A 27,617-nucleotide genomic window follows, 5' to 3' on the forward strand; every position below is an offset into this window, starting at 1 on the left:
AAATAAGAATAAATGATCACATTTTCTTTTTACCACAGTTATGCAAATAGTATTTATTATCGTTTCCATTTTAGAGCTGTAAATTTTTAGACATGTATCTACGATTTAATGAAAACAATATGGTGCGTTATGTTGTTACAGTTGGACCTGGACTGGATGATAGAAGGTTGGTATAGCCTCAGGATCTGGTGGTTATTACGTAGCTCTATGCTGCTCTCTGGTGTACAAACCTAAGAAATGCCAACAGCGCCTCCAAATCTATAACCAGATTCAAGGAAGGATTTCATTGCACAAGAAAATGTCGAAATTAGACCCAGTCAGTCATTTCCGTTCCAAGAAAATAAAAATAAAAAATAAAAAGTGTAAGTAAGTACAAACCATTTTAATTGCTTCCAGTGCCAAGAAGACGTGTGGAGTAATCCAACAGAGCAACTTGATAGAAAGCAATAGGAAATTCACATCTTAACTCCTCAACAGGACTAAAAAAGGTTACATTTGTTTCCTTAATCCACTTCAGGAAGTTTGACAGGTTTGAGTTACAGTGGAATCGATTCATATTTAAGTTAAGGAAGCTGAGAGTACGGAAGGGGGCCGGGTCGGGCGACGCTATGAAGTTGTTAGCAAGGTCAAGTAATTTGAGGCTTTTAGGAAATGCATCAGGGTGAAGATAGGTCAAAGTATTGGATGAGAGGTCCATCTCAAGAAGTGAAGTGAGACCTTTGAAAATACCTTCAGGAAGAGAGCGCAAGTTGTTGGAGCGCAAAGTCAGACTGACCAAACGGTGAAGACCTTGGAACAGATCGAGACATTTGCCTTGAGACCAAATTAACTGCAAGTTGCTGCTGTGAAGATCTAACACTTTAACCTGGCTCTGATTCTTTTCAGAAGATTGTGTATCCTTTGTGCACCCCTTGATGGGGTTCCCTCCGTAGAAAAGATGCCGGAGTTTCTTCAGCTTAGTCATAAAAGTGTACACACCCTGGAGGTTTTCCACTCTGTTGTTGTGAATGTTCAAATATGTGACGTTAGGTGCAAACCTTGCAATTGTGTACACCGCTGCAGAGGTCAATTTATTATCATTCAAATTGAGGTAACTCAAACTGGGGAGAGTGCTGGGGAAGCCAAACTCTCTGAGAGAGTTTCCAGTCATATTTAATACTTCAAGACTTAGAAGTCCGCGAAATGCGCGAAAGCCCAAAACACCGATGTGATTGTAAGACAGGTCCAACACTTTCAGGTTCCTGAGAGGAGCAAAACTGTGAGCGCGGACATCCCCGAGTAAATTATTAGACAGGTTGAGCTTTTTTAAATGTTCCTGTCCTTCAAAGGCATTTTGGTGCATTTGATTGATTTTGTTTTGAGAAAGGTCAATAACTTGAGCTTCTGATAGTGGATTGAATGCTCCCGGTTGTAACGCAAATAGCCTGTTTTTAGAGAAATCCAACATGCCGAGTGAGCTGCTCCTGAGGCCTTCAAAAGTGCTTCTGTCCACATCCAGGAGATTGCTAAATGAAAAACCTTTACCTATGTGTCCTGATAGCTTGAGATGAGAGATCTTAGTACCCTCAATAGCTTTAAAAAATAGCTTTAACTTGTCTACGCTGAAGCCGTTATGGGATACGTCAAGTGTTCCAAAAGATATTCCTTTGAAAGGATTCCCACAGGTACGTGGATCGAGACTTTCATTATACATAGCCTGAAGGTTGTTAGAGTCTAAATTCAAAGACTCAAATTGCTTTCCCCTGAAGGCAGCTAGATCAGGCTCACATATTTTGTTGATACGATTCAATTTTAGATTCAAATGTTTCAGATTAGTCAAATTGAAAAAGAAATGTGAAGGCTGGAGTCTCTTTATGCGGTTACCAAACAGGTCAAGAGTCTCTAACGAAGAAAGCGGCTGCAGATAGTTTTCTTCCAGGATGGATTCATTAAGTGAAGAGTAATCCATGTAGAGACTCCGCAAACTGGACAGCCCCCAAAAGGCCCGCGGCTCGAGTTGAAGCATCGTATTAAACCCCAGCACCAACTTCCTGAGCCGTTTCTGTCCGCTGAATGCATTGTTTTGGATCACTAGAGTTGAATACTGATGACCCAAGTCCAGTTCTCGCAGCAGCTCAAGGCCAGACAACGAGGTGGCGTTAATCTCACCAATGTGGTTCATCTCCAGGTACAGGTGGGTGATGTTGGGAGGTAGGGAAGGAATCCAATGCAGGTTCTGAAAGGCGCAGTTGGCTGCTGAGCCAGTTATGGAGCAGGATGAGAGGCAGCCTGGCACCTGTAAATTTCAAGTGGATTAGGTCAAGCAATTAGACATTTTCATTTGTAAAGTGCAATCTAGGTTCTAGAGCAATAAATTTTTTTGTGTAGGATGATAAGAACGCTGGAATTAAGTTTTCCTACCTTTTGGAGGAAAAATATGGCGAGCACAGAAAAGGCAAGTATCCTCATTGTGTTGCTTCTCAGATGAAAATTTGTTCCCGTTTTAGTAGTTGTGTATCGGCAAAGTAAACATCAGAGTCTGATCCCCGTGTTTTTATCTCACTTGCGATGGACATTGGATTGACCCACAACCGTAAACATGACGCTGAAATGGATTTCCCCTTTCATTGACAGAGTCCAGGCTTGCAACAATGCTGTCCATTTTCTCAACTGTTTTGGGAAATGTGCGATGTCCTATATTGAAATGATTGTTGTGAGCTGGTTTGCAAATGTGTTTGTTCAGCCAATCAAAAATCTCAAGTTACCATTTCTGGATTGTAAATAAAAATGATGGGGGGAAAATGCTTCTCTTTTTTTTGGAAATGTGATAATTTGCAAGGTCAATGACAGATGGATTACAAAAAAAATAATAAGAATGCTCACTGGTAGAGCCATTCCACGGCAAAGATTTCCATCTTTCTAAATCAATGCAAAGTGACTTTCTGGCATGTGTTTGTGTGCCATTTGGTCACACATTGCTGGTGAATTTCACAACGATGGCACAATGGAAGTTAGTCAAAAGGGCACTTGCAACATCCAGTCCTACCCCAACTTAGCCACGTTTAATCTCAATATTTTAAAAGTTAGGATGAACCTAAGCAGCAATAATGTAGCTATTAGGGTTAGCCAACATATCCAAAACAAGTTAGGTTAATTGCATTTTTTTAATTTTTTAATTTTTTTTTGACAGATGAAAACAGTTTAAAATGACATACTGTTGGCAATACCGATCCAGATAAACTATTGAGACATAACAATGAATAATGCGTGTTATCATCATCATAATAATATCAATTCATAATAACGTGTTAGCATCCTTGTAGGTGTTGTGGCATATAGTTATCAATATTTTGACTATTGTATCAGTGTTTTTTTCTGTGTTAACATGCAAAAATAAGAATTTAGCATCAGCGTAGTATAACAATACAGATAAATGTACGGAAAGTAACATTCTACAACTTGGCTGTCAGGAAAGCAGCTAATATAGAACATATATTACGCAATATATGATGAAAAAAATAGGACTCTCTGACTCCGACATTTGTCTCCAGTGCTCACAAAACACTGTCGATACTTATCTTCATGCTTTATGGTCATGTACTCCAGTGCTGTATTTTTGGACTAAAGTCTTGGAAAAGCTCTCTGATACATTAAACTGTAGGCTTCCTTTATCTCCAAGATTGTGTTTACTAGGTGACTTAACAATAACTGATCTACCATGATGTAAACGATCTCAAGCTACACTTATAGCCCTTACTAAAAACAATCCTTGTCAATTGGAAAAATAAACTCTCTAATTATCGACCACTGGTTAAACCTACTATAAAAATCAAGTATCAAGATTTAAACAAATATGGTCTAGGTACATAGAATATTTTAATCTTAATTTGGCAACTTAATTCTGCCTAGATTCTGCCTGTTAACGAGAGCCACCACATCGTTATAACTTCTGTATTTGCTGCTTCTGTATTTGGTATTTTGTAACTGATTGTTTTTATTTTTATATAGTCAGGAACCTAGTTGCTGCCAGTGGGCTCGAGTACGCCACACTAAACGACACTCTATACTCAGTAACTCCTTAAGATTTATTTCTAGCGGGCACGAAGCATCAACACTTGGTATTACTGCATGCTAGTTAGTCAACTTTCTTGACGCTGTCCCCCGTGGCCGGGCGGGGGTAGCTCTGCCCCCCGTTGTCTGCTAGGTGGCGGTTGCATCTTGGCCGCTCCCTGGGCCCCCTGTGGGGTGCCGTGTTGGGGTGCTTTCCCTGGTGTCCGGGGCGGTGCCGTCCCGGCGCGGTCCGCTGCTCCGTGCCCGGCGGCGCGGTTCGGGGCGGGTGGGCCTCTGGTGTGCCCCGTGGTTTCCTCTCCACTCCCCCTTCCTCCCCCCTATCGCCTCTCCCTCCTCGCCTCCCCCCGCCCGTCCTCCTCTGCCTCCCGGTCCCTTTTCCCTTGTCGCCCCCCCCCCCCCCCCCCCCTCCTGCCCTGCAGCTATCCTTTCGCCTTCTTGTAGTCTCCTCCCCGCTTCCCCCTCCCCCCTTCCCTGTCCGCCCCCCGCCCCCTCCCTGGGCCTGGGGCTCCCTCCCCGGCCCGGGCGACGGGCTCCGGGGGCCGGGCGGGGGTTTGCGGTCTGCCCCACTCCGGTAGAACTCTTGGCACCCCGGGCGGGCTCCGGTGGCCGGTGGGCTGTCCGGTAGCCCTGCTGCGCTGGCCCTGTCCGCCTGTCGGGGTGCCGGATGGGCGGGGTTCGAGGGGGGGCTGGCGGGGTTGGGGGGTGGTGGAGCCTGGGTCGTGGTGGGTGGCGAGTTTGGGTGGGGTGTGGGGGGGTCGTGGGGGGGGGGGGGGGGGCGGGGCCTGGGGACCGGCGGGGCGCTGTGGGGGCCCGCCGGGCCTCGTTCTGCGGCCTGGGGCTTGGGGGTGTGGGCGGGGGCGGGGGCGGGGGTGTTCCGGGCGTCTGGGTTGGCTCGCCGACCGGTGTCCGCCCGGGTGGCGTGGGGGGGGCCTTGGTGCTGCTGCGGCTCGGGGGATTCCGGGGGGGCGGTGCTCGCTTTGCTGGGCCGCGGTTGACGGCTTCTTTCTTTGGTGGCGGTCCTTATACATGCCAGATCCATCACACCAGCATCTACTAAAACTCAAACAGAATTCGCCTCTCCCTCCCACTGCTCGTTGAATCAGTGGGTGCTGGTGTCTGTGGATCTCACTTTGCTTTATCTATCCTTCCCTCCTTCCTCTCTTTAGTTTTTCCTCTGGTCACTTGAGATCTCCTCAATTTGTTGGAATTTTGAGGTTTCTGGGGTTGGCGTAAGACTCTGGTTTTGTAACCATGCAGGAGGTGTTTGGTTGGTGCTGGATTTCACTTTGATGGACTGGATGTACTGGTTTCTATGGATCTCACTCTGCCTCATCGATCCTTCCCTCCTACCTCTCTTTAGTTTTTCCTCTGGTCTCTTGAGATCTCTTTAATTTGTTGGAATTTAGAGGCTTCTGGGGTTGGCGTAAGACTTTGATTTTGTAACCATGGGGCAGGCAGGAAGTGTTTGGTCGGTGCTGGATTTCACTTTGATTTATCTTTCTTTTCTTTTTATCTTTTCTGACCTTTTCTCTGGTCTCCTGACCGTTTGAACCTCACGACTCTCGCGAGACTCTGCAGTATCTGGTTAAGGTGAAGGGTAATGGGATTTTTATGAGGTTTTAGGTGAATTAATGAGTATAAATGTATACGTATTTGCACGCACACGCACACACACGCACGCACACAAACGCACGCACACAAACGCACACATACACGTAAAAAAAAAAGAAGAAAAAAAGAGAGCAATGATGATAAGACGTTGAATCGGTAAGACTACCGAATGAACAATTCTGAGCTCTCAAAAAGAGAAGAAAAAAAAAAGGAAAAAAAAAAAGGAAAGCAGCTAATAGGTTTAGCCATCAGGCTAAAAACAAGCTAGGCTAAATGCTAAAGTGTTTTAACAGGTCAAAACAGCTCAAAGCTGAAATTTTGTTGGATCACATAGCCTATTGCGCACGAGAAAATATTGTCATAAAACAAATAATATAGGCCTATGTGGTTACTTGAAATATATCTTAAGCAATAAAAGAAAACATGTTAGATACTTTAGAAAACAAACAACTGACCACACATTTACTAAACTAAAGTTGGAGTTATAATAAGCCAGGAGTAATTCTGTATTTCCAAAAATGTAGAATTAAAATGTATTTGATAATCATACTAAGGCGGCATAGCAACAATAATTCGGTTAAAATTCGAAATGCCTACACTATTCTTCATAAGAACAATATCCGTTTTTTTTGTTTTTTTGTTTTTTAAATATAGTAAGTTTTGGATAATTTGGCAATACACCACTTGATGCTGGTGTCATAATAATTACATTAGTGCCGTACTACTGAAAGTTATCAGAGAGTATGAATAGACAGGCAATCATAATAATGGGAGGGAACATGGCGCTGAGAGGAGTGACTTTCTTTCAAAAAATGCTTCTGTACTACAGTCAGTCAGTGGTCACCGGCATAGGCGGGCTGGCAGGCAGGCAGCCGCCACGGAGGCTGCTAGAACATGGCTTACTACTACGGAAATATAAAAGTGGACGGCTGCGACATGTTTTAAAGCTAACTTGAGGCAAGAAGAGACGACGAGGGGACAAAAGCAGGTTGAAGAAAGGACGAGAAGCAGTGAAGTTCAGTCAAAGCAGCTTCGCTCTCATGTTTGGGTAAATGTCGGTAGCCCGCAGCGAATACCTGTCAGTGAGTACAACCTCTCATTTAAATTCTTTATTTAGCATTTTATCCGTCTAAATATTGCTCGATTCAACTCTCAGTTGTTTTATTTGAAATGTTCTGCGTTTGTTGGTGTGAGCAACTTTCGTCAACATGGCCGCCCACGTCACAGCTACGCGAGTAACCAGATTAAATTGAAGTATTTTTTTTCAAGTTTGTGGTAGTTCAGATGAGCTCTAAAAGAGTTTTTTTTTTTTTTTTGAATTGAGTTTTTTTTTTTTTTTTTTGTCCACAGCGGCGTCCCTCCCTTCCTTGTGTGTAATATTACTCCAGAGTCGTGCCCACTTTTTTTCCCCCCTTAAACATCAGGACTGCTGTTTGACTTCACTCTTGAGTCTTTGCAAAAGCTGCTATTTTAACTTTGCTGTTTTATGGCCAATCATGTACATGGGGAGCAGTTCTTAAAGGGTTTTAAAATAATCCTTGGTGAACATTTCTTAAACGGCGCCCAGTTGCTAATCCAAATGATCAAAATAGCTTCTGTATGTACAGTATGTAAAGTGTGAAAGTTTCAAGTGATTGGAAGTGTGTATAATTGGAGTCAGAAGTGTACTAGGGGTCACTTTTGGGGTCCAAGACAGTGATCGGTTCTTGTATGTATGTGTACTGCAAATATGTTTAAATTATTGTTTACAAAATGTGGATTTCAAAACAAGTAATTTTTTTTTCACAATGTGCACCAATAAGTTTGTTCTGCCGCTTCCAAAATTAAATAATGTCTGCCAATGTGCAGGAAGATGGAATAGCCCATTGCATGAGAAGGGATGGGAAACATAGAAAACTTAATTTGTCAGTTTTTATGAGATATTTGGTGGCCCCTGGAAATCTTGTGTTTGCCTAATATTATATAATTGGAATAGTATGGAAGTACACTGTACACTGTTGACATCCCCTGGAGACATTTGTGGCCATACAATACCAATGCACCAGTTAAGAGGGCAGGTACTGGCTTTGTGTTTGCGAGATAAAATCAGTAGGCTGGAAGTTTATTTAGCCAGTTTATGCTATTGTAAACAGGAAAAGTCGATGGAACACTGTTCATTGATTTGTTTTGTACTCATCTAACAATGCGCAACATGTAAGTTAACTGGAAGGGCCATAAAGGCCATACAGCAAAAGAGGAAGTGTAAAAAGAGAAATACTGCGGAGAAACTCACATTAATCCCAACTGTCACCCAAAGACTATTTCTGTTGCCGTGGCAGTTTCATATTGTGTACTTCCAGTAACTTGTAGATGATTTGTTAAGGTTTCTATCTGGTCAAAATGAATAAGAAAATCATTCCTCAACAAAAGCTGTGTTTCATGTAATAAATACAATTCTTTCATAGAAGATGTTAATTTTCAGCCTATACAGTATTTGTGGACATTTTTTCATCAGTAGTTAATCTACTGCTGAATTACAGTAAGTCATTGTTTCCACTGTGGGTGGGGAGATAATGAAGGTGAGAGTGAAATCTGTGATGAGTTGAGCACTCATTCCTGTCTTGTCTCTGGTTTATCAAATTCCTTTCGGGTTAAATTACAGCCAGATACAAGTACTGTATAGTATTCCTCTATTTTTCACCAAAGAGCAGTTTTAATGCTCTCTTGCACACCACTGGCCTCATCATGTTTAGTTCTGTAGATGTTTGATGTCTTTAGAGTTGCGTCAATATAATATAAAAAAAATATATATAGGAATTTCTTGTATAAACTTGAAAGATGCGGGTACATGTTGTGAATGGAGAATTACGTCGTGAGACATGCAGGACCAGTGCAATAGAATCAACTCAACATTTCTGTTTTGTTTTGCTCTTGTTTTTTTTTTTCTTCAGGGCAGGAAGCACACATTCAGTCCCGATTTCTTGGTGTTCCATTTCAGTCTTGTCACTCTCAAGTCTCAACATCTGATGTTCTCACTCCTTCCTTCCGGCTAACATCACATCGTCTTGTTTCAGTGCTAAAGCAGATTAGTCGTGTAGTCTCCAAGGTGGAGATCTCTCTGTATCATATTCTTATTTAGCAAACTAGATTAGACTTGCCTCAATTGCTGCAAGATAAGTACCACATAATCAACCAAATCCTTAATAATCATTTAATTTAAAAGAGACATGAACTACTGAAAGGCACACTTAACCAGAAAATTTTACGTTGTGATATTTTGAGCTGTAAAAATGTATAAAGTTCCACTCTAAAAGTTCCACTATGCCTTATGGTTTTGTGGATCTTCAACTAAGTAAAAGCACACATTGCTACCCCTACAGTTTGCTTACATTGGTTGTTTCAGGTAAGCATGTGACAAGATGAAATATGAACCAGAACAGTCTGAAAAGGCTCAGCAAAAGTTAACGTTGCACTGCACACAGTCCATCTGTTTAAATTATACTGCAAAGAATGCCTTTTTCTTTTCTTGCTGTGACAGATGTCTTAACTTTATCCCATAAATGATTTCTTATAGTCTAGCAAAGAATTTTGAATCAGTCAAACTCTTTTGGGTTGATTTTCGTGGTTGTGTATGCTAAATCCTAGTGTGTTGACATCAGCTGGTGTTGTGGCAACAGTGCCAAAGTGTCTGTGTTTTCTGTGTGTCATTTTGGTACACAGAAATGGTAAGCGTTCCAAAAATAATTGTGAGAATGAATCAGGAGTCAGGGGCGCCTTCATTGATAGCTTCCTGATTGGTTCAGAATTAAAGACATTCTCGTCAAATTAACAAGATGACAGTGCCATTAACGTTAATGGTCGGTAAAATCTACTTAACCGGTGTTTTAAAGTAAAACCGAGTTTTCAACAACCGGGCACTGATGGCTAAGCAAAAGCCAAACTCTTACTATTCAGTATGTAGTTACGTACATGATCTGAGCAGGCCTTTGGACAAATGTGGTTTAACTCTGGCTAACCACTGTTATTTGAACTTTTGCGACGTATCAAATTTATTCCAAATCATCAGTTTGAATGGCATGTTTGGCTCTCAGGGTCTGTAAAGTACCTAATGTGGTTATATTTTCCCTCTTGCTCATACAAAAGTGGCTTTTGAGAACACTTGCGGGTTAATGTTTGTACCAACCTAGTCATGGAATAAAAAACTACGCAGAGAGCCCTCCACCACATTTTGGGGACATTCACGTGTTTTCCGTTAGTCATAGACGATGCATAAATTACCCACATGACTTATTGTAAACTCGAAATCTTCACCATATTAGAGCACAACAACCTCACTACTAATCCTCAAAATAAAATACGGCATGCTAGCTGTCTCAAACGCGTAACATGAGTTGTGTTGCTGTTTTTACCTGCTTGGCAATGCACCACAAGGCCACACTGGGTCATCCTCAATGGCAGAAAAGGGGTTAAAGTGCGGAAGTAAGACTTTGGGGCGGCATGGCTCAGCGGTAGAGTGGTAGATTCCCAACCGTGAGGTTGTGGGTTCGATCCTAATCCCTTGTGACCATGTGAAGTATCCTTGAGCAAGACACTGAGACCTGATTAGCTCCCAGTGGACCTGGGACTGATATATGATTGTGTGTGTCGAAAAAGCGCGATATATAAAAAAAAACAGTCCATTTACCACAACCAAAAAGTGTGATTGGACATCCCCATTTCTCAATTTGCTGAAACCTTGACATGTCCCGAAGAATTTGTGACTTTAAGTCAATGAGCCTCATGTGTGCAGAGTGTGGTAGTAAAGAGGTGTTGAGAAAAGAAATACTGTATGTAGCTCTCCTGGATATTTCTGTAACGTCTGTCTAGAGTTATTCTGACTGCATGCGCATCATGCATAACGCACGCACACACAGCTCGAGACCTGTCAGGGTCGACGTGAGACTAGGGAGCAGCTGCGAACGGCTATGTGGTCATGTGGTATGCTACAGTATGCCTGCGTGTGTCTGTGTGGTATCCAAAGGGTGGTAAACACCCTCTTACCCTCTTTAGTACGCCTTCGCCTGCTTGACGTCTCTTTCTTGCTTTCTGAAGTCTCCCAGCGTTTCTTCCTGGGATTCATCTTCAACCGTTGTGGGGAATTATTTTTGGATCCAGTAGTTTGTATGCCTGTTTTAGTCTTGAGTACCACTGCAAACAGGTGTGTATTTGTGCGTGTGTATTTGAGCGGGCCTGTCAGACCTGTACAAGCGTTTTGTTATGGTAAAATATTGTATTGTGGTTGCACAGATGCTCTGGTTGGGTGGTCTGCCTTGGTGCAACACATACTACCTTCACCTAAAATTATGGAAAACGCTAAGCAAATACAGTAATTAACCAATCTGATTTAGACATTGCTACATAATTTTTTTTTATTTTTTTTTGTACCTGTACTGAAACTAGGGATGGCCCATATGGCCAAAAAATAAAAATCTCGAATGTAGTATGTGCTTGGGCATATTTTCGTAGTTTCGTTTGTTGTACAATAAATTTTTCAGCTGATGCAAGAATTCACGTGAATTTATGGTGGGAAAGCTGCTATGAAAAGGAAAATCTATTCAATAGAATATATTGATTTTTATGTATTTATTTTTTAACCTGATTATCATTATTATTATTTATAACCTCAGCCCTAACAGTTGATTTAAAATAAAGAAATACATAAAAAAAATAGTTTAAAAAACGGACTTTAGGGACATTTGACATGAACGGTGGTGCACTATCTAAAAGAGAGGGATAGTTGCTTCTGTCCATGTGCTAGTTTAGAGGAGGTGGCTAACAAGACGTGCTATCACTAATAGTAAACATTTTCATTCATTGATTTCCATCCAAAAACTGTACGAGGCTGGAATTATTTTACAGTCAGTGTAGCCTTGTTATTTATTGTGTGTGTAACGCGTTTGTTCATGCAGTATGTGTCAACTTAGACACGTTTCAGTATTATATGCACACATACTTGGATTTAGTTGAGTATCTGCCTGCCCATTGTAGTTATCTCAGCTTACAGTAACGGTGAGGTCTGATTTAGTTCCCAGCCTGCCTTCTTGAGGTTTCCATTCTCTCAAAAAGACATTGTTGCAGCTGTCAGAATTATTTGTGCGACCTCATTGAACACACAAATATACAGCAGGTGCAGATTTACTTTTCATAACATCTGCAATGCCTGAGTTTGATTGTATTTTGGGAAATTGTTTCCCTTCTTTGTTGCTGGAGGCTTGCTGACGGCTGCTATTACGAGTTTGTTGCCAGTTCAGCATCAGGACAAATTTTATTGGTTAAAAATAACAAGCTCACAAACCTTATACAGTACAAAAAATACTTTTTAAATTGCCTTTCTCTTCTGTCTGTCTGTTTGTCTGTCTATTAGACGTCTTTGAGGCTCCGCTTGCCCTAGTGTGACCCCCCCCTGACACGGAGAGGTACGACCACACACGTTCATTCCACACAAGCCGTATTTCCATCAAGTGGTCGTGTTCAATTCATCTAAATACTGTTTTCTGATAAAGTCAGACACGTAATGCTACCGTAACAACGCACTGTCACTTTTAACTCAGTTGTACCGTACATGCTTGGGGGAAATGTGGTTTGGATTAGGATTCACCAAACATCAGTTCCCCCGAGTGTGTTTGTTTATACACAGCTCAGCAAATGTCAACCATAATGAAACACCATGGTGCAAAAGAAAAAAGAAAAAAAAAACGTCTCTGCATCCAGGCCCACACAAACTGGGACAAGCAACACACATCCTGTCATCTGTAAATGCCAAAAGGTTCCTTTCCATTTACTCTCTACTGTACTTTCTATAGGCATCAGTCCCATTCATTGCCTTTTAAAGTTTCCTCTCTGTCACTGCTCTAAACTTACTTGCAGCTTGTGTTCACTGCTCATAAACCAGGAATACCTTTTATGTAGTGGAGTATCTATTGGATGCTTTATTGAGCGTAGCATTTCTGAGGCCCTGAAATAAAATTTCAGATTTTGTTCACAAAAATCAGATTTCCAATTTGACTTGACTTCCTGTAAGCGTACCAATATTTTGTTTCATATAATATGTCTGTCCATCTATGATGGTTTATGTTGCGGACCAATTTTTCTCTGTGATTGAGAAAGTAGCAACTACACTATTCCTGTCTTGACCTAGTTGGGAGTAATGGCGGCAATGATATAAAAGATAGTTTTGAGCTTCCAAATTTAAAAGGGGAAGCAGACTTTGCGCCGTGAAGATCCTACACGTCGGCGTCACAGACACCATTGCAACGTACTTGAAGCTGCAGCGAAGGCTCGGTTGATAATAATAGTTGACTCACCATGGGAGTGGGAGAAGTGAACAGCTCGAGAGAGTCGTCATCTCTTTAGTGAGAGATGGTTCCTAACAGCTGGTGCAGTGAATACAAGATGAGTTTTATATAACTTGCACTGCATCAAACCTTTACATTCCCATCTTCTCACTTTTCTGCAGTCCTTTTGCTTTACAAAAACTGTCTGAGCCCATAAACATAACAAATCATTTACCCCCAAAATCCCCGTTCCCTCATTATGGGTTCATTCAGAAACACTCTCCAAGTGCACTGCTTTGCTCAAACAATTCAGAAACTCAGAACATTCTTCAAATGTGCCGTTCGGTTCCTTGGAGTACCCCGAAAAGGCAGTACAAGGAAAGTAAACAGTTGAAGTGGAGCGCGACGAGGATGAGGCAATCTCTACTTATATTAACTATGTAAAAGTTTTTCTTTTTAGTTTAAGAATAGCTTACCTGCTTAACCAGAATCCTGCGTCACTTTGGAGCCAAAGGTACAATCCTGGTACACAGTAAATACAAAACCTGATAACGATCCTGATCTTTGGTATTCGGTACATTAGATGACAGAAACATCTAAAACCTGCAGCAGTCCGGCCCTCGAGGACCAGGATTGGTGAAGCTAGATATTTAGCGCCTCACCTGCGTGAGGGAACACTATATATTTATTTTGATAGTTATTTATTTATTTATTTATTTGATGTACAGAATGTAACAGTAAAGTCAAGTACTCCTCCCACAGTTGCACCCCTGAACAAATTACACTTGCACTTGAGTAACTGGGATTAAGAAGTACGTTTATGTGTGGGTGTGGGTGTGCGTGTACGCGTGTTTGTGAGTTGAGTGAAAGGAAAGGAGGAATCTTTTTGTCTGACTGAAGCATGAGGCCTCCTGGGATGTGTTGAAATCCTCCCTGGAATGTGTACAGGGGGTAGTGGGTGAAAGGGGGCTTGGCTTAACTTGTCACCTTGTTTATACAAGGAATGGCAAAATTTGTGTGTATTTCAGGTTTGTGTGGAGAGTGTAACCATGTTTTTTTATTTTTATTTTTTTTACATTTCTTTCTTCATTCTTTCCATCTTGATTTTATTTAGCTGTGTGTTCTCCATCTTTCTTTTCCAACAGAATCTTCTTTTTTTAGTTACATGCAGTGTATCAGGATATTTTTACTACTGACTACTAAATGTAAACTTTTAAAGCGGGCTTACATATTAAACTAATGCAATCATGCGGAGCAGCTTGCTGCTGCAATGTTATTTTGAATTTTGTTGACTACTATTCACTGCTGCAGCAAAGTTTGAACAACTGGAGATGGCTGCTAAGTGTATCCCAGGTCATGCTTTATTTAATGTGTTTGATGCAGGATGGTGATGGAGGTGGGGGGCCGGACAGAGAGGAGGAGGGGGGATCCGCTGGTGGCGGGAGCAGCCAGAAGGCAGATCATGGTGGAGCTCGGTGAGGGCTGTGGTTCATAAAATAATCTGAATTGAGTTTTCTTAAAATTTCCCTTCTGTGTTACAGCGGATCAGAACTTTGATGCCATTTGTCTCTCGACATACCGAACAGCTTGCAAGCTGAGGTTCATACAGAAGCGATGTAACTGTAAGTCTGAAAGTCAACTCGACATACAGCAACACTTGCCTATATTTGAAGCCCTCTTTTTTTGCCATCATTTCCGTTGCAGTGCATCTCATCGACATATACAACGTGATCGAAGCTGTGCGCGATGCCGGCCTGAACGCCGTGGACTTAAATGCCGGCATTTCTGTGACCAGGCTGGAGAACCTGGTGTCCTCCCTGTTCCACCAGCTCAGCAAACGCCTGCCCACCACGCACCCAATCAAGCCGCGAGAGAGTACCGTCCTGTTTGTTGATTTCATACTGGCCGCCATTGAGAGGTAAATGACCAAAAATCTAGTCAATATTCAGATCTCAGAATGTGTCTCGTTGATTAATGTAAATGACAAATTTCAGTGAACCAGAGGGTCGACTGACGGTGTTCTCGGTTAAGGCAATTCTGGCCGTGCTATGTGGAGGGAAACTAGTGGACAAACTCCGCTGTAAGTACCAGCAGAGACTGAATTGATGGGGAAAAAGCTCAACTTCACATACCATGTTTTACTCTCTGTGAATGAAAAGTTAGTCTCCACTTTACACACAAGTGCCACCTTGTGGCAAATGCATGTTACTGCTACTGTCAACTCTATCTGTGTGTGTGGATGTGTGTGTGTGCAGATGTATTCTCTCAGGTCTCAGACTCCAGCGGTGTGATGGTCCTGTCCAAATTTGACCATTTTTTGTTGGAGGCCCTCAAGCTGCCATCTGCCGTGCATGAACGGCCGTCTTTTGGCTATACAAACAACATGGTCCGCTCCTGCTTCCCACAACAGGTAGAAGCTTTGTTAAACTGTGTGAATATTATGTGCTCACATTCATTTAGGTCTTTTAAGTTTGCCTATGATTGTTGTAGAAGAGGGTGATGCTCAACATGTTCCTGGACATCGTGTCTGACCCTCCTCCGTGTCTTGTCTGGCTGACCCTCATGCATCGTCTTGCCAATGTGGAAAATGGTAATCACAAGTATTCACACTATATTGCCATGTGTTTAGATTATACTTTAGTTAAGAATGATTGACTTTTTATAGAGCTGTTCTTACAATATCAGCGCCAATTATCGGTCTATCCCTAGAACTTTTTCTCAACATGTTCAACTTTTTTTCCTTATTTTTTCTTTCAGTCTACCATCCCGTCTCATGTTCCTACTGTCGTAGCAACGGCATGACAGGCTTTCGCTATCGCTGCCTCCGTTGCCGTGGATACCAGCTCTGCCAGAACTGCTTCTGGCGTGGCAATTCCAACGGCTCTCATAGCAACCAGCATCAGATGAAGGAGCACTCGTCCTGGGTGAGTCAGTCAAGGTTGTTTAATTTAATTAGGCATGTGTAATGAATATTATTTTTTTCAGATAAAATTCTATTATTATTATTATGTAGCGTCAGTAAGAGTACGTACGTAGTAGTTTTTACCTGTCCAGTGCTCTCCATTGAATGTATAAAAAAAAAAAAAAGCTAGGTTTGCTGTTTAATACTGTATTTTAAGTCAATTTTTGTGGCAAGTAAATTTATTTATTTTTCTATCAAAACAAACTAGTCTCCTCACTAGAGGGACAAAAAAATAACCACTTCATCCCACCAATAAACCATATATGATTACTCTTCTGTATAAAGCTGTAGATTTGTAGAAAGTTTGTTCAAATTCAAATGCACTAACGCAACTGAATCAGTAACTTCCATGATTACAAATCACTTTCATCTCTTGATCACACATTTGTTTTGTCTTTTATGTAGAAGTCGCCGGCGACGAAGCTTGGCCGAGCCTTGGGCAAAACTCTGGGTTGTGTATCGTCCAGGGAACCATCCCACCCAGTTTACCCTGAAGAACCTGAGAGGACCCTAAATCTGGCTAATATAGTGTAAGACCTCTCACATGTTTCCCGCAGAAGTTTCATTTCAAAAGAGAAGTTATTTCTGTAAGTTTTGTTGTCCAGGTTACAAATTTAAAACATTTTTTAATTATGGTGTCACATTAAGCAGAATATTGCCCCCTAGAGAAGATGTAGCCCAACCCACATTAATCAATTCCACACAATCGGCAGAATTCATAACACTCAAAAATAAGACCCATCCCTATTTATCTCATGATACTGAAACTGGTATTATTGCATGATTACAGCGTATCTACTCTGGAAGCAAATACAAACAATATTGCCTAAGCGAGACTTCAGGTTAGTTAGTTTTTGTTGTAAAATATTCCTCAGGGGTAGACTTTCACCAACTTATGTAATTTGTTATGACCCTGATCGTTACATGTTACATGCAGGTAGCTTTAGGGAAATAACAAATCCAGCCAACCCTGTTGGTGGCTCCGCCCCCTACGGCTGCATTCACAGTGTTTGATTTTCCGAACATCAGCACATGGGTTCATTGCATGCCTCCCAGCGTTGAGCTTTTATTCAGGCCAGCACACAGCCATTGCGCTTGGATGTGAGTATGCACATAATAAAGTAGTATCCGGTCACTTTCTTTCTCAGTTTGTCTTTTCCAGCCTTTCACTTTAGTTGCTTAGTTATCACTTTCGGTCTTTCTTTTTGTACCTCCTGTGATCTTTGCTCTGTCTGTGTTTGCTCTGACCTGAATGATTCACCACTGCATGACTACACCGAAGCGTGTGAATTTGTGGAAGAATGTGAGCTTCAAATGTGTGATTTACAGTTAGCGCTGTTCTTTAATAATGAGTTGGTGATAGTAGCATTTTGTCTGTGTTTTCATAGTTAATCTAAATGTTTGTGTGCAGCCCTTCCCAACCTATTGAGAACCCAAGTCCGGCCATGCTGCTGTCCTCATCAGCACCAGCGCCCTCTAAGAGGTAAAGTTTGGCAAAACATTTGAAGTAGGTGCATGATTCTAGATTTTTTTTTTTTCCCATTTCCTAACGAGAATTCCAGCATGATAGTTGGGCTTTGTTTAATTGATTTTATAAGGACAGCACTTTGACATAATTCAGCTTCAGTTCTTAGTGCCTGCGATATGTCAAATCAGTCAATCGATTGCATATCAATGTTGCTTGTCAGTAGGGACGGCGAGTACCAATATCCTAGCCTATTTCAAGCTAACAGTACTAGAGATAGACTGACATGCATTTTCAGGACATTACTAATTATTATTAGATATTTGGACCCGATATTCACTTTCACTAAAACGGAAAATATTGGCATTTACATTTTAAAAATACAAACTCCAATTTGTTGAAATGTCTTTAAGCATATTAACGAACAACTTTTCAGATTTGCAAAATAATGACTTTTTTTTATTTATTTTTATAATATATATATATATATATATATATATATATATATATATATATATATATATATATATATATATCGGACAATGGACATATTTGTTTTAATAATGGTAACAAAAAGTTTGTGGCACTCCCATGGTCAAGCAACATGTTTTCAAAAATGAAATGAAAGTTTCTAAAATTTTGAAAAATCTAAAAATGTTAACATTGCACTTATCTTAATTTTAATTTCATGTAAAAACAGAAGGATCGACAGCATGCATCTCTTGTAAAGTTAACTAAAAATTAACTATAAATTTAAATAAATAGTTTCCTGAAGTTAATACAGTTTTAAATTGATCTATTATTGGCTGCCAACTTTTTTTTTTTTTTTAAAGTCCAATACTAATATCAATATGCTGAATATCAGCACTGACAGCTAAGGGTGTTTGAAAGCGCTATATAAATAAAGACGACTTGACTTGATAATCGGCCCGGCCGAATCCGTCTGTCGACTACCCTCTTGTGGCCATTTTACGATCCAGAACTAGAAATCAGAAGAAAAGAAAATGGCCATTAATTTCATAAAATTTTAAGGAAAAATGCTATATTGGGATATATTTTTTGGGGGAGGAGTTTATGTATCAAAAATACTATTGGTAACAGTATTGGTAACTATTCGAGTTTAATACATACTGGTATCTGTTTGAAAAATAGGTGGGATCGAACATCCCATCTTGTCAGTGTAAATTAAAAAAAACAAAAAACATACCTTGTATTTGGGTCAAAAATGTTGGGACACACAGGCATCACATTTACATAAAATAAAAATCCACTCTTCTGGGAAACCTGTGGACAATATTTTGGAATGTGTGGTTTCCAGTCTTCAACCTTTTGATGGGTTGAGTCATGTTGTTCTACAACAAAATGACTCAAGCATGCCTTTATGGACTCTACTTTGTGCACTGGGACACAGTCAGAAATCCTAAATCCCAGAGTGTCCCAAGACTTTTGTCTGTGTAGTGTATGTGACGCGTTGCTGTGTGTAACTTCTGTCAGCAGTTTGGCGGCAGCTCATCGCATGAATGAGGAGCACGCTTTGATCGCCGCTTATGTGAATCGCCTCCAGAGCAGCCCCCGGTGAGAAGCTGCAGGGATACATCAGGGCAGGACTTGAACACCGAGTCACTCATTGGAATCCAAATATATTATTAGAGTTCATCGTTCTTTTGTCAGCAAAGGCGAAAGAGAACAAACTTGAAGAACTAATTAATATGTACTAACAGAAGAACTCATTAGCTCGTTAACATATTTGCCTTTAATTGTTTTGATAATTAACCTTTGACTCAAAAGATAGTATGCATTTTGGAAAGGGATATTAAATTTATTCATCCTCTCCATGAGCAGCATACACATCCCCGTCAGGCAAGACGATGAGCACAAACTTATCGCCCGCTACACTTCTCGACTGGCAGAGACTGAATGCTCAGGGGTGAGAATGTGTTGAACTCTCATATCCATAAACTTCGCAAGAAAAATGCACAAAGTACTGGCAAATAGCGCTTTGTTCTTCTCGTTTGTTTTTAGGTGATACCGACTCGAAGCATCAACTTTGATGTCAACAAACAGAAGAGGGAGCTCATCGCTCAGCTGGAATCCAAAAACAGGTAGAAAAGCAAGAAGTCATTGACTTGAACCTGTGTTTTTTAGTTGGATTTATAGACATGTAGGTAGTGTTGTTCCAATGCCGATACTGCATTAAAACAGTGGTATCGGTATGGGTGACTACTCACAAGTAACATGCAGATACCATTAATTCAAACGCTAATATAGGATTTTGGATGCAGCATCTTGTGTCTTGCTGGTGCACGACATTCACTGGTATGTGACATGTTCACTGCATGCTGATCTTAGATATCCTATTGGCCCTTGAAAGCTCTGAACCAAAGGCAGGACAGCTTTTTCATGTTGAGGAAAAAAAACCTCAAGTATCGGTATGGTATCGGTATCGGTATCGGCCGATACTGCAAAGCTGGGTATCGGTATCGGGAGCCAAAAAACGGTATCGTAACAACACTACATGTAGGTATTTTCTATTTTAGTTTTTTATTTAGATCATGTAGTTTTTGAAGTACATTTTTACTGTATAGGCTGTTGAACTGGAAAGTAAGTGTAACATTCCTCACTACCATTCACGTGTTAAGAGACTTTAACCATTGTATGATAAAACTAAAAATGATAAAACTACCCACCATTGAAAGATGCTTGAATGGAGAAGGAGCCGGAAAAATGTTGTACAGTACTACTGTTTTTTATGGGTACTGTACAGCTAAAATGAATGAGTGGAGGGGTCACCAACAACAACAGGTGGCTCACAAGGACCACATGAGAAGCCTGCAGGCCTGTTCTAAAAATAGCTCACCACTGATGGGACATTAGTCATCATTTGAAAATGTAAACATTTCAGAGTCATAGAAATAAAATGGTGGGTATTGTTATTTGTTTTCAATGTTAATTATTGGGAGAACATGATCAGATCAGAGGCACATTTTTCTCGAAAATCGACACTCCAAATTTGACAGCTTTTGGGGAGTTCAATTGATTAGCGCTTATTTTTATTCTTTCAAATTCTACATTTGGTGGCACTATGTGCACCATATGTTATTATCCAGTTTTTCTCCGCCCCCTGCCTGGTCAGTCATGTTCAGCCTGCCCGACCTTGACCACAGTGTTGTTTCATCACACAGAGAGATTTTGGCCGAGATCAAGCGTCTCCGTTCGGAACACGACGCCGTGTGCCAGCCCAGCCCAGAAAAGGGCAGCACCAACCCGACTCTCCTGGCTGAGCTTCGCCTCCTCAGGTGAACATGCACTCCAGGAGCTACACTGAAACATTTCATAAGACCTACTGGCCTGTCAACATATACAGTATGTTGCTGCGGCTGACGCCAGTCCATGCTGGCAATGAATTGTCAACATTTTTGTGCCACTGTGTCTGATTGAGCCAGAAAAATGTGTCGTGAGGCTTTGCAGCACGGAGCAGGAGGCTTCCTGGCAGATGGCAATGACAGATGGATGTTTGTTTGGGAAAGCCAATAAAAAAAAAAAATTTAAAAAAAAAAGTCCAACATGTTTATGCTTTGTAGGAACAACAACAAACCGAACAGGAGGGATTTCTTCTTTGAAAATATGCTGTTTAGATGGTTTTGAGATGCTGATTTTGACCACTTTATTATTATGTACAATGTCCAACTTTTAGCCCAGTTTGTGCTTGTTGTTTGCAATGCATATTTGATCACCATTTGTAATATTTTGCACCCTAAAATATTAGATACCCCATTTTAGAAAAAAACTATTGATACATCGAAAATCTTCCCAAAATAAGACCACACAAATTAATTACCTCAAAAGTAGTGATAGTTATTTGTTGTGTTTGCAGACAGAGGAAAGATGAGCTAGAGCAGAGGATGTCATCTCTGCAAGAAAGCAGGAGAGAACTGATGGTCCAGCTGGAGGGACTGATGAAGCTGCTCAAGGTTGCAGACACTTTTTTTATTAAATTATGGCCTCTATTAAGCATGGTTTTTAGTCACATGTACGCACATGCAAAATCACCTTATTTCCTACTTCTCTATCCTATTTTATACTATCAATTGTCGCTGCAACTCAGCTCACTTTACATCGTCATTCCTCCTTAAGAGTCTGACCTGTTCTATCGCTACTTGTGTCTGACCGCTTCCTTTTCACACGTTCTCCTTTTGTTTCCACCTGCCCATGCTCTGATCCTGTAGGATGAAGAACAGCGACAGGCAGTAAGTTTAACCCCCTTTTTGATGGACTGAGTTAGAAAAGAAAAAAGAAAAAAACAGGATGCAAAAACAACCCATAAGTCTGTTTAGCCCCCTCCCAAAATATTACCTATTTTTTATAAAGCATATTGATTAATCATTGCATATCTTTCTTTTAGGCGCAGGCCGCTGGTTCCGCTCATGCTTTTCCTTCCCGGCCGAGCCCTTCGACTGCCCGCTCAGTTGGTAGCGCCTCTCCGCACATGTATTCGCCCCAAGACTCCCTTGCTGGCGTGGGTGGGGATGTACAAGAGGCTTTTTCCCAAGGTAACATTGTTGAAATTATTCACTACTTTGTTAAGCTACATTTGCAGTTAGGAATCCCAACTTGTTGTTGAATGTCTTCAGGGCCCAGGAGAAACTTGAGGAATGACCTTCTAGTAGCAGCTGACTCCATTACCAACACCGTGTCTTCACTGGTCAAAGAGCTTCATTCTGGTACACACCGTTTTTGTATGGTGCTGCACAAACGTCTAGCACTTGAACATAGAATTTAAATAGTTCCACTGTAACAATAACAACAATACTTTCTATGTGGTCTTAAATAAGACATTATGTTGATGTGTAACTTCAAATCATTTCATGAAAACAAAATGCCTAAATCTAACCTTTTTTCAAAGCAGATGATGGTCGGGAGGAAGAGGAGAGATTGCTGAACGGGAAGGACAGAGGTACAGTATGTACATCTTCCGAAGGAGTAATTTCTTTTTTTCTTACACCTTTATATACCGAAATTAGTTCAAATCCACATAATGTTAAAATGTATTTCCTGTTTATTGTGGAGGAAATGTTCCAAACCACGTAGTAAAAATCTGTGATGCATGCAAAAAAGTTTTGTTTTTCAGACTTCCATCCATCAATTTTCTTAACCGCTTGCTCCTCACAAGGGTCATGGGGGGTGCTGGCGCCTATCTCAGCTAGCTTCGGGCAGCTTTAACCTACTAAAACACTAAATTTGAATAAATAAGTTATTTTCCTCCTTTTCTAAATGACCTTTTACTACTTGTGTGCATTTGTGACTGACCACTTGCATTGATAAAACGCCACTTCACACTCTGTTCCTCATTACTTCACCTTGTGCTAATGTGCTTCATTAAAGTGCTTTCTCATTAGCCAACCGTCTTTATGTCTTGGCCGCCTTCAGAGACCCAGAGTGTGCAGACGACTTCCTGGTGTGCCCCCGGGTTTAGTCTGAATACTCATTAGGATGCTAACCTGCCCCGTTAACCTGATAACCTTAACACACAGAGAAGAGGTCTGGTTCTATATATGCCACAGTTTGATTTCAAGTTGTTAACGAAATAATCCTCATGTCCACAAATATTTCCTCGCATATACTTTTACAATTTTGAGGCTTGTAGTTTCTATGAATTTTTTTTGTGGTAGCAGCATATTTTACAATGACACTGCTTTGTTCTCTGTTCACAACCCCAGTTTGATGTTTTCTCATGGAACACTCTTTTCCATCCAGCAGGTTAAATTTCAACATGGACAAACAAAAACGGTAAGTATTTGTAAGTATCTGTTTTCTCGGGATGTAACAATAAGCTTAATATCGTGATATCGTGATATCAAAACTGCCACAATATCGTCGTCGTCATGTTCACAATATTTAAATGCAACACATCTGTTAAAAATGTCAGGTTGATTTGCATTTGTGCAGTTCTAGCACCCTCTGGTGGCTAGTTTTTTTAAAGTGCAATTGTAATTTTCATTAGGGATGTTTTGGCCCTTCTATGTTTAAAATCTACACTAATTGTCAGATGAAGGGGAACGTAATATGCCTATGAAGCAAGTCAATATGTGATGGAACTCAATGTGTGCGTGCATTAACAAAATAACATCCATCCATCCATCCATTTTCTTGACCGCTTATTCCTTAGGGTCGCGGGGGGTGCTGGCGCCTATCTCAGCTGGCTCTGGGCAGTAGGCGGGGGACACCCTGGACTGGTTGCCAGCCAATCGCAGAATAATAATGATAATAATAAAACATAATAATAACATAACATTGCTATTATTTTTTTAGTCTGAGCCCATTTTTTCTTTTTTCTTTTTTTTTTTACAATATTGTAATCTTTTTTTAAATATCGCCAACCTCTCCACAATATCGTGATAATTATCATATCATGAGCTTCATATCGTGATAATAGCGTATTGTGACGTTTGGATATCGTTACATCCCTGCTGTTTTCAGCCCCTAATGAACCATAACAAACATCGGTTTGTTTGCAATAAAGGATACAATCTATTTTATCTGATAAAATTGACTGTATTCAATTAAATAATTTGAAAATATACTTAGCGCTCGGTCTTCTTGCCTTATCGCAACGATGTGCACACAGTCATGGCTGACAACAAGGCACTCTAAAGCGTCCATGCCAGCATAAAGCCTAGCAAGTTGGATTAAAATAAAATAAATAAATAAAAGTTTCCCTCCCACCTCGCTGTTCCGTCTTTCTCTGCGTGCACTCATGGCCGACGATGAGGCGCTCTGGAGTGGACACGCCAGTAGCATTTTAGCCACAGGCAAAAACTAGAAAGCTAAAATGATAAATGGTTAAAAATGTTCATCTTGTCTTCTAATTCATACAAGTCACTTTTTTTTTATTTTTAAAGACAAAAATGGTTTGTTCACGTTTACTAGTTTCGGCGTCCACAGCTTCTGAGGAAGGCAGCAGTGGACGCCAAAACTAAAGGTAAACGAACTCTTTTTGTCTTTAAAAAGAAAACTGTAAAATGGTGAAACATATTTTAATCTGCACGATTGAGTACTCTTTCAATAATTATCAATGTCTATTGCAAAACATATGATGTATTTAGAAACAAATCTCTGAATTTTCTTTACAGAGTCTTTAACAGCTTTAGAGCTACAGTATATATTTTTTCCCGGAAAATTCAAATTTGGACAACTTCGTGGGGCATTTAAATGTTTGATGTTGCACTGTAAAACCAAACATTCTTAACAATAAATTGGCCATATTGGGAAATAACCAAGATGCCACTCTCCTCAGGCAGCGCGGTGTTTCATCCGAGCCAAAGAAGAAACAAAAAATGGAGACAAGAAACTTCCTCATTAGTGGAGATCGGAACACAAGTGCCAATTTAGCACTCACAATGCTGGACACCAAACTTCGGTCCATTGACTGATGTATAGCTCTGAATCAGTGTTTGTCTTGTCACTGTGATTTTATTTTTGTGTTGACGTAATCGAGCATAGCTAAACAAAGAACCCGAAGCCTACTGATTTGTACCCAAGTGTGTGTGCATGCTTCAGCAGGTGTTTTTTTGTTGTTGTTTTTTTTTAAAAGAGGGTCAAGTAAGTGAGAGGAGAAGTGTGTGACGAGGACGCAGATGTTTGGAAGCTTTAATTCTCAGGATGGCTATAACAGGATGTAGTTCTGGTGGAAAGGACAAACAAAGAAGGTCAACTGTTAAAAAGGAGAGAAGAAATGATTAAGTTTCAGCACTGTGTGCTTTGTATTTATTTATTTTTGCTTTGATTTTCGCCAGTTATCATTTGTTGTGAGAGTCAAGGTGAGAGTGGTCAGGCCCTGCTGAGACAAATCTTGTACGGGATATTTGCTGCTGTGTTTCGGCGATGTGAATAACTCCACAGGTGCTCGTATTTTAGCAGCTCAGGCTGTCTGTCCTGGTACTGAACTGAGAGATTTTAGTGTGCGTGTGTGTGTGAGGTTGAATAGATTTAAAGTATTTTTATGCAAAAGCAAAGTGAGAGGAGACATGATCTCAGAAATGAAGCAGAAATGTATTTTATTAGCAATGTAAACTTGCCTTGATATTTTTAGGAAAACAAATCTCTGTAATTTTTTTTTTTTTTGACAATAATGTTTTATGCAGCCCCACTAGTCTAAATATGGTATTCTGGTTAGTATTATGTTGGTGGAATATGAGTTAAGCAGCAAAATCCAGCCTTTTTTCTCCATCTCAGGGTTCGGCCATTTTGCCACCTGCTGCCGATTGAAAATGACATCAATGTTGCGCAGGTCTCAGGTAACAGCCAATCACATCACAGCGCAGCTTCAGAAAACAGGTGAGCTCTGATTGGTTGTTGCCTGAGCAATATTGATGCTATCTTCAGTGACAGCAAGTGAGCAAATGACAAAATGGCTGCCCCCTGTTGATGGAGAAAAACGGCTGGATTTTGCTTCATAACTCATATTCCACAAATGTAATATTAATCAGAATGTCATGTTTAAACTAGTGAGGTGACATATAACATTATTGTCAAGAAATGCTTAAGACTGACTTCCACATTAAACTTATCTTGCTGTCTTCCAATTGACTGAATAATTCTTAAACTCCGCAGTCCAAAATGACTCCTCACACTTTGCTACTCGACTGCCTTTTCATTTCAAGCTTTCTGAACATTGCAGTGGATTTGCGAGAATGATTCAGTTCGCTGTCAATTTTGGGCTACCAAAAACAACAAGCGCTTGGCTTGCGTGTGCCAAAACTGAACCAAAGAACCAAGCTCGTGTCAGTTCAGTCATTTAAAGCAGCAGTCTTGTAAATCTCCAGCTTCAAGTGACTGACTGATCAATCATTTTTGGCTATTGTTGACATTACAGTGCGCATGCTGATAATATATTTAGCAGCCATTTGCTCATGTCGTTGCAGGTGCTCATTAGCATGTAAGATAGTCCTGTTCCATGGCCCAGATCTGTGACTCACTGGAATTGCTCTAACACCTTAAATAGAACAGGACCATTGTTATTAATGTCATCTTTCATTGCGCGTGTCCTCTGCTACGACATATCGAAATGGCCTCTGTGAGGAGCGTTTAGTAAGAGTGGACGCATCCTTACTTGAAACTGTAAATGCCATCAGCGCTGAACATGTGTGAGCTGTGTTTGACTTGCAATAAATTCTATTTATCATCAAACCGGGTCTAGCATGTTCTGTCTCTTATTGGCGCATACAAGCGAGACGAGAAATATTTCGTAGCTTTTCAGGTGGAGTTCAATTGAAAGGCCACACTATCCTTGATTTACTGCTGTTCTCACTTTTCCCATGAGCTTGCCCCAGAGGTCATGACTGTTTGCGACAAAGACACAAAACTGAAGCCCTTAAACTATAAACTGAATGCAAGTCATTGTTGTCGTCTGTTGTCCGTGAAACTGCGCCAGCAGCCATAAATAACCTGTCACCACCTTTGAACTCAGTCTAGGTATGACCCTGGATGCGCCGGCTCATGTGTTTTCCATCCCAGAGGTTGAAGTGAGTTTAGACTTCATTTCGAGGTGTCAACATTGTGTGATGATGTGTCTAAACAATGTTGTTTTTGACTATTGACTTTTGTTCAGCCTGACAGATGGTGTTTCATATTTAAATGGACAGAGAAGGTAATTTAAAAAAAAAAAAAAAAAAATTTAAATGTTGAAGGGTTCGAGTCCAGGCTCCGGCCTTCCTGGGTGGAGTTTGCATGTTCTCCCCGTGCCCGCGTGGGTCTTCCCCGGGTACTCCGGTCTCCTCCCACATTCCAAAGACATGCATGGCAGGTTGATTGGGCGCTCTGAATTGTCCCTAGGTGTGCTTGTGAGTGTGAATTGTGAATTGTTCGTCTCTGTGTGCCCTGCGATTGGCTGGCAACCAGTCCAGGGTGTCCCCCGCCTACTGCCCAAAGCCAGCTGAGATAGGCGCCAGCGCCCCCCGTGACCCTTGCGAGGAATAAGCGGTCAGGGAAATGGATGGATGGATGGATAAATGAAGAAAAAAAATAATGGATCTAACTGAAAGGGTACTTTACCTCATCCAGGGTAAAAGAGTAGGTGCTAAAGCATCACTAGCATTCTATGTATGCATGCATGTGCCTGTATCGTTAAGAGTATTAAGCCTAATTTGACCAAGTAAAGATATTTGTTTAAGAGTAGTAGCCGGGTAGCCATTGGAAATTTCTAGAATTTCCTGAACCTCCGGTCAAACACACACATCAG

The 27,617-nt window shown here is 40.9% G+C and overlaps 1 protein-coding gene and 1 pseudogene across 10 annotated transcripts; one reads left to right on the plus strand and one right to left on the minus strand.

The window, feature by feature from the left end:
- Positions 1 to 519: 519 nt before the first annotated feature.
- Positions 520 to 2,486, minus strand: LOC144009916 (toll-like receptor 5; annotated as a pseudogene). Its single transcript, XR_013281066.1, has 2 exons — positions 2,401 to 2,486; positions 520 to 2,275 (listed from the first exon to the last, which is right to left on the minus strand). The product of XR_013281066.1 is annotated as a toll-like receptor 5 (transcript).
- A 3,968-nt stretch (positions 2,487 to 6,454) lies between these two features.
- LOC144010287 (dystrobrevin beta-like) lies at positions 6,455 to 26,566 on the plus strand. 9 transcript variants are annotated; one of them, XM_077510542.1, is made up of 22 exons: positions 6,455 to 6,743; positions 12,044 to 12,095; positions 14,337 to 14,428; positions 14,495 to 14,575; positions 14,658 to 14,871; positions 14,948 to 15,033; positions 15,209 to 15,363; positions 15,444 to 15,543; positions 15,711 to 15,877; positions 16,321 to 16,445; positions 17,327 to 17,398; positions 18,875 to 18,955; positions 19,223 to 19,307; positions 19,403 to 19,482; positions 20,563 to 20,676; positions 21,255 to 21,351; positions 21,607 to 21,627; positions 21,783 to 21,930; positions 22,012 to 22,101; positions 22,284 to 22,334; positions 23,135 to 23,167; positions 24,675 to 26,566. In XM_077510542.1, the coding sequence occupies exons 3-21, from the start codon at positions 14,338 to 14,340 to the stop codon at positions 23,140 to 23,142; spliced, it is 1,866 nt and encodes a 621-aa protein (XP_077366668.1). In that variant the 5' UTR covers positions 6,455 to 6,743; positions 12,044 to 12,095; position 14,337; the 3' UTR covers positions 23,143 to 23,167; positions 24,675 to 26,566. The 9 variants fall into 9 exon arrangements, with proteins under 9 accessions (XP_077366668.1, XP_077366672.1, XP_077366670.1 ...); XM_077510546.1 differs by having other exon boundaries at positions 23,138 to 23,167; XM_077510544.1 differs by having other exon boundaries at positions 6,456 to 6,743; positions 22,287 to 22,334.
- Positions 26,567 to 27,617: the final 1,051 nt, after the last annotated feature.

This window comes from Festucalex cinctus, chromosome 21 (assembly GCF_051991245.1).
Source record: "Festucalex cinctus isolate MCC-2025b chromosome 21, RoL_Fcin_1.0, whole genome shotgun sequence".
Taxonomy (NCBI): Eukaryota; Metazoa; Chordata; class Actinopteri; order Syngnathiformes; family Syngnathidae; genus Festucalex; species Festucalex cinctus.

What these genes read in the sequence shown, in the direction of transcription:
- LOC144010287 (XM_077510542.1), top strand. Translation starts at nt 14,338, where the DNA reads ATGGTGATGGAGGTGGGGGGCCGGACAGAGAGGAGGAGGGGGGATCCG. An exon ending in TCTTGCCAATGTGGAAAATG is followed by an intron (nt 15,544 to 15,710) that starts GTAATCACAAGT and finishes TTTTTCTTTCAG; the next exon opens with TCTACCATCCCGTCTCATGT. An exon ending in CTAAATCTGGCTAATATAGT is followed by an intron (nt 16,446 to 17,326) that starts GTAAGACCTCTC and finishes GTTTGTGTGCAG; the next exon opens with CCCTTCCCAACCTATTGAGA.